Source organism: Egretta garzetta, unplaced genomic scaffold, assembly GCF_000687185.1.
Source record: "Egretta garzetta isolate BGI_Z169 unplaced genomic scaffold, ASM68718v1 scaffold658, whole genome shotgun sequence".
Taxonomy (NCBI): Eukaryota; Metazoa; Chordata; class Aves; order Pelecaniformes; family Ardeidae; genus Egretta; species Egretta garzetta.
The window spans coordinates 42,197-49,004 of record NW_009260499.1 but is presented as its reverse complement, the minus strand read 5'-3'; the positions used below and the strand labels follow the sequence as shown (position 1 = coordinate 49,004).

Below are 6,808 nucleotides of genomic sequence, written 5' to 3'. Positions count from 1 at the left end.
AGGGGCCAGCCACGGCCGCTGGGGACACAGGATCTGGGTGCCTTCCTGCCGACGGTGACTCAGGCAGCCAGGCTCCCCGGGGTCCAGCCTCGAGCGGTAGCCAACGGGCTTGCAAAGCCCTTCTCATGGGAGGGAAGGGTTTCTCCTGGAGACCTCAGTTGCCTTTTCCCTGGTCACTGGAGGAAACACCGGAGCAGTGGAGGTCCAGAGGAGGGGATGGAGGGGTGCTTGTCTAATGCAGCCCCTCTTAAACTGAGCAAACATGCAGTGAGAAGCCCAAGGCTTGAAGGCAAAGGCTTGGTTTTACACCACAGGGGAGAGAAAGCCTTTGACTCTGCTCCACATTCCCAGCCGTGTTTGTGAACTCTATCGAGCACCCTACAGGGGCTCCGGCCTCCTGAAGACGTATGTGTTCATAGTGTGACAAGGCATTGAATGAGGCAGAATTAAGGCGCTGTGAACCTGACCCTTGTTTTTTGTGCGTCACGTAGCATTTCACCAGGACGGGGATATCCCACCCATTTGAAAGCGCAGGTTTTTAGATGAGCTGTAGGAATTACCTCCTTAACGTGGGAAGGTTTTCAGCTACCTAGGAGATGGACACCAAGTAAGAATGTGGGCACGTTTCATCAGCTGGCCCTTCGGAAATTAATTTTAGGTAATGCGTGGGAATTCAGCCAGCAGTTAGCATCGCTGCTTTTCCAAAAATGTCACAGGCCTCCCGGGAACCAGGGCTGCAAATCATCCACTGGGTGCAGGGCCAGCGCTCGCCTTCAAAGGAAGGGATCCAGCTGCTGAATCACCGCACATCCCTGCAATGCTAGGTCTTCCTTTCAAGGGCTTTACATGAAACACACACACCCCCCACCAAAGCTAACTATATCTCAGCTCTGATCAAGCAGATCTGTGCTTGATCTGCAAAGAATAGGGCCATGGATGGGGGGAGAAGCCTGCCTGGGTAACGTTCTTTGGAGAAAAGGGACTAAAGGTTGCAAATGTGACAGCACCACAGAGGAGGTGTGCTGGATGTCAGAAACCAGAGAGGGGAAAGGCAGGAGAACCAGTTTGCTAAAGTAGACTTCGGATCCCACACAAGCACATCTTCACTCGTACCCCCCCACAGCGGTGTTTTACCAGTGCTGGTTTAACAGCCCTTGCCGAGGACCGCTCTCTCTGCCAGGGCACAGGCACACGTTTGTGTTCAGGTGGAACAACGGGGACATTTAAACCACCTGAACACATTCTCCTGCCGGACAAAGGGATTTTGTCAAGGTCTGTGGGAGAACGAACCACACTTTTCCACTGCCATCAATCATCTGGGTATGCGACAGGTGAGTATATTGTCTGTGTGGGTGGATACACTGTCATGGCCATTTTGCAAGGCTGATTAAAGCTGAATTCAGTGTTTACCTGAACAGAAGCTCTTCTGTGAGACCTAAATTGGCAGGTTCGCTGTTTGCCGAGTGCTGGGGTGTTGGCTGCTTGAGGGTGGGATCAAAGTGGTGCATGCCCTCAAACACACCCCTTTCATCTTCAAATTCCTTTGAAGGAAGACTGACAGAGCTGCCGGCTCAGGAAGAATTTAAAAATTCCTGCAGAGATTGTATTTGCGCTCTTCTCTTTTCAAAGGCAAAAGATGGAAAAGACCTGTCAGGCCATCCTCCCTCTCTGCGCGAGGCTGCACATTTGTCAGCATTTTGCCTATGCTGCAACGCAGCTCGTGCCGGGGGGAGGAGGGTCTTGCCATTTCCAGCTGGAAACAAGTCACTGGTAGGGAAGTTTTGCTGGTTTTCAGCACTTCTCCTCCCCTTTACTAAGGAAGCTATTAGCATATTTCTCCCCACACGATCTGTTTCAGCAAATGCTGGGGAGCTGCCGACAAGAGGCGGTCCCTTGCCCGCACATCCCGGGGGCCGCAGAGCAGCCTGGCTGCATGCAGAAGCACCGAGTGGCGTTTTGAGCCCACGCACCGGCTCACAGGGGCTCACCCATTGTACGGTTCAGCCAAGTCAGCATTTGCTCGTCAGCCGCTGCTCCGAGCCAGCCAATACCAGGGGGACGTGCCCTCTCCTCCGTTTCTGGAATGAATCCGCCACCCCCAGCCCATGCTGAAGCCGATGCTCCAGGGTGAAAAGTGGCTACGCCGTGCCCTCCCCAGAGTAAAGCTCTTCCGGGGAGCCAAGGTGCCCGTATGACACAGCGACGGGAGAGTTATAAATGGCCTTGGCAGAACAAACGTGCGATGGCTTTGAATCAGAAAGCAGCCGAGCCCGATGCCTCCTAGATAGCAAGGCAGAGCAATGAAGCCGCAGAACGGGAGGCCTCTTTCTGTCGCAAATAAAAATGTCACAAAAGGAGAAATGGAAAGCGAGCGGCTTCATGCTTCAATTAAATGATGACATCTCGTTTTGTCATACCCCCCGCAATCCTAAGCGGCACACACACTTGCTACGCAGCTCATCGGGTCTGGAGGGACGCCTCGCTCCAGACTGTCTCTGCGTGCAGTGTTTTCCCGCATACTTCTACGATTGCCGGCTGTACGAGAGACCTCGGAGGCAGCAGGGTTGGAAAAGCGAGAAAGACAGAAGGTGGGGGGGAGGGAAGAGGAGAGAGGAGCGGGGCCCTTATCTAACACTCTTCTGCGTAAGCAAATGCATCTGCTCTTTTTAAGAAATATCCCCTGGCTTGGCAGCTGCAGCTGAAACCCTTGCCGGGATAGGCAACATCCAGCACTGCCTGGGTTTCTGTTTGCTATCTCCCCCGGTCTCCCACCCTCCCGGGAGGCACATTGTCCTGAGCCAGCCACCGCAACCTGCCCTGGCGATGGGCATGCAAACCCTGGCACCCAAAATCCACCCCCCCAGCACCCCCTCCCTGATGCGGCACAGCTTGTTTGCTCCCCTTGCCTGCCAGCAGCCAGGCGAGAAAAAAAAAAAAAACAACAAAGCAACAACCACCAAAAGGCCACCCTGAAGGAAGCGAGCGCAAGTCGTTTTGTGGCCTTTTTGGGTGAGGGACCCCACCGCCCCGCGCCCCTCCCAGGCCCCACAAAGGCAGCACTCACAGCTCGGTGCATGTTGGACATCGGCGGCGAAGCCCGGCGGATTCCAGAGCAGAGCTAAAAGAGGAGAGCCATCAGACGGCCTTTCTCAGCACTGGTTGCACAGCATACAAGATCATGTTTTGATTACAAAAGCCTCGTCTGGGCTCCCAGCCAAGAGCACTGGCTGCCTAATATACCAAGCACAGACAGGGTTTTGAGTGCCTGTGTCCTCCTCTCCAATCTCACTCTCTTTTTAAAAGAAACACTCCCCTTTTTCCCCCCTCCTGGCTCCTTTTAACTTCCTGATGCCACAAGCCCTGGTTCAAAGTGGGAAAAGCCGGGCGAACAATGAAAAATTGATCAGGCAAACAGCTTGACTTCGCTTCGTGGCCATTCATGGGGTCGTGTTATTTGTTATGCATGGCTAGTTGCATGCCTGGCGGGGGATCGGGAAAATATCTGGGGTCCTGAATGTCTTGCCAGTGCGAGTATGTGCGTGAGCCTTCATGGGAAAACAAGTGCCGGATTTGCCTTTTTCTGTTTAATTTCAGTATTCTCTGGGAATGATTTCCCCGCTTTTAAACTGTGCCTTTCTTTCAGGGAGGGAGCGGAAGTGATGCTGTGGGGTGGGCACTACTGGCCGGCACCACCACTAGCAGAAAGCATACAGTCAAAGGAGAGGGCCCCTTGATAAGTCCCCGTCTGAAAGCTGTCAAAGTGACCCCCAGAAGAGCTGCAAATAGCAGGGCTTTGAGGAAACGGGCAGTGTCCCTCTGCTGCGGTCTCAGGTCGCCCCAAGTGAACCCCCAGCACCGTGCCTGGGCTTTGTGCACAGACTGGCTGCCCTCGCCCTCAGCCTCCAAGGGACCCAGAGCAGGCAAGAGGCGAACGGGAGATGGAAGCACCCAGGGGAATATTTTGTGGCCCAAGGACTGATGTGCACCCCAACCTTAATGAGGGCCCTGATATGCCTGTACGTTGTAGCACTGAAAAAGGAGCAGGTCCGCTGCTGGTACCTATCCCCTCTAAGATGTTTGAGGTCAACTGTTTGCAAACCCCAGGAAGTTCAGCCTGAAATCCAGCACAGTTCAAGGGAAGCCTTCAAAAGGCTTTGAAGAACTCTGAATTTGGCCCCTCCCCTGCATCTAACTCTAGCTGCTGGGGATCAGGGCTAAGACACTGAAGGAGCTGGAAGCATGGCTTAGCAAAAGCGCTTAGAGGGAAAGACTGACCCATATTAATTAGTAGCTACTCAAATGATGAAAGGAAATGGAAACCATTTCCCACGCAGTGCCTCTGGATTCAGGCTTGATGAAGGAATGAAGACTCTGCTGTGGATGGAAAATTGGGAAAAAGACACAAGAGCTTTGCTAGAGCCCAAGTGCTTGGCAAGAGGTTTGTGATGGACAAGCCTGTGCAGGAGGTGTGGAGCCATGCAGGGCTTTTCCTTGCCCTGGGAACACGGGGAAGCTGGGAGGATGGTGCTGCCTTGAGTTTCCAAGCTGGCACAGTTCCTTCTGAGGATGGAGTGATGGCCCATTTTTGGTTGGGCTGGTGGCCAGAGGGACAAGGTCAACCCTAGCAGATGCTGCTGGGCTGAGTCAGAGAGTCAATGTTTGTGGAGACACTTTTTCAAGTGATGGTGCATTATCTTGTTTGTATGGTGGCCATGCTCCTGGGCTCAAGGAGCCTGCACACACTGCTAACACTCACATGCAGGTTAACACGGAGATGCACACCATTATCCCAGGTTCTTTGCACAGTGTAGGGTAAACACCATGTGCAGTGGGGTCTGTGGTGCTACCCATGGATGACAGTGGCTAAGGGACTATGGCATGCCCTATGCTAAGGCTTAAGCTAAGTACTCGCAAGGAGCTTCTACAGATCTCATGGCCATGGCATCCTAAGTCTCTGCTGTTATCGGTGGTGTGGCCAAGCTCTTCCAGCAACAAGCAATGCCCTGAGCAGGCACAAAGAACCCTAAAATACCTTTGCCTGTGCTAATGTCTCTGGAGAGCTGTGGTTCCCTCCAGGGCAGCGTTGGCTACTCCGCTGCCCTCAACACAAACAGCTGACATTTCTCAGCTGTCCTCTATCATGTCTGAGTGGCATAAATGACAAGCATCTACTCTGCATCATCATCTGAGACCAATGAGAAGATGAAAGCTCGATTAGCACTGTGGACACAGAAACCCCGGGGCAAAAGGGCCCAGGCAAGGGAGCAGCATCTGCAGTTTCAGCAGTGGGGCAGGACAGGTTGGTCTGGGGACCTGTTTGTATTCTTGGGACTCTCACAGGATGTTTCTACATCTTATATATATGTAAGCAGAATATATATATATTATATATATAAGCAGAATCTTATAAATATGCTGAGATTTATGGGGTTATATACATGCACATGTTTCCTTATACCTGGTGTCATGACCAGAAAGGATTGCAGTAACACTGAGGCTGTCCTCAACTTCAGGGCTTGCTCTGAACTGCCAAAATCTCTGATTTGCTCGTAAGTGCCATGTCATTCCTGAGCTGAGCACTGCCTTCCCATGGGGTTCATCCCTGCCTCAGGGTAAGGCCCTTCCAGGACCATCATCCTGGCACCAGGGAGCACCGATACCCAGAGGGCTACCACTTGGGAGGGAGAGGAGCCAAGATAGCCCCCAGTCTCCCGCTCCAGTGAGAAGGGCATGCTGGCTGTGTGACATTTCGGGGGTCCTGCAGGACCTCAGGACACACCAAATCCTGTTCACAGGAGCTCCCCCCCACCTCGGTGGCTGCAGCACATCAGTACTGCTCTCTCAGGCAGTTGGTGGCAGCTATTTCCCAGCATGCAGCAACTCGAGAGAGTACTTCAGCCAGCGAGTGTATATTACATCCAGGTGTGACAGGAAGGACGTTTGGAGAAACCAGCTGAATTAATCACCCAGGAATTTGTCCACCACTCCTAGAGTTAATCCCTTTATTCTTCTAAAATCGCTGGAAGACCTTTAATAAGCAGGATGGCCTGATTCTGGGCTCTTTATTGTGCTCTGGCTGCTGTGGACTGGCTTGTGCCATCTCTGAAGCCCACTCAGCACAGAAACCATGGAGCGTACCCAGCACAGATACCCCAGGTTGGCTCTGCGGTTTCAGCTTCGCAGAAAGGGGATGTATAAGCTCCTGCTAACTATTGGCATCCCCTGAAGGAGCCATCCCTGCAGTGGACAGCAGCTTGCCTTCAGGAAAGCCTGAAAGCTGGAGGAATCAAGAGGCCATAAAGGGATTTTTGCAGGCTTGCCCTGACAGGGCTGAGCTACACAGAGGCTCAGCTGACCTCCCTTAAGCACAGCCTCCAGCTGCGTACTTGGAGCCCCTACTCTCCACTCAGGGCAAAGTTTGCTGGAGATTTTTCTGGGGCAAAGGAAGGAAATCTGAGCAATGACGTGTCCATTTTGTGCTTGTGACAGTGAAATAGTCCTTTTTTCTAGCTGTGCACTGCAAAGCCTCTCCCTGACCAGTTTCGGCACAAAGAACCATCTCTGATGGGCGCCTGCAATCTCCCCGCTGCAGAACAGCATTCAGCAGCTTGCAGAAAGTATCGACCCACATTTTGACAGCAAAACTACATGTGTCTTCTCTGTCTCTCTGCCTTACACAAAGGCTGAGGGAAAGAATCTGATTCCTCAATAAACCCAGACCTGCCTGAACTGAGAAGCATTCCCGGCACCCCTTCGTCAGCTTTTCCACCCGCAGGAACCGCCTTGGCTTGAAACCCTCCATCCTTTT

General features: G+C 52.7%; 1 protein-coding gene across 1 annotated transcript in view; it reads right to left on the bottom strand.

Annotated features, from left to right (window-relative positions):
- CCDC9B (coiled-coil domain containing 9B) overlaps nt 1-3,085 on the bottom strand; it is a 41,810-nt gene extending 38,725 nt beyond the window's left edge. The window contains exon 1 of the mRNA XM_035900108.1: nt 3,065-3,085. Within this exon, the coding sequence (XP_035756001.1) occupies nt 3,065-3,085 (21 nt within the window). The remainder of the gene's footprint in view (nt 1-3,064) is intronic.
- Between the last annotated feature and the right edge of the window lie 3,723 nt (nt 3,086-6,808).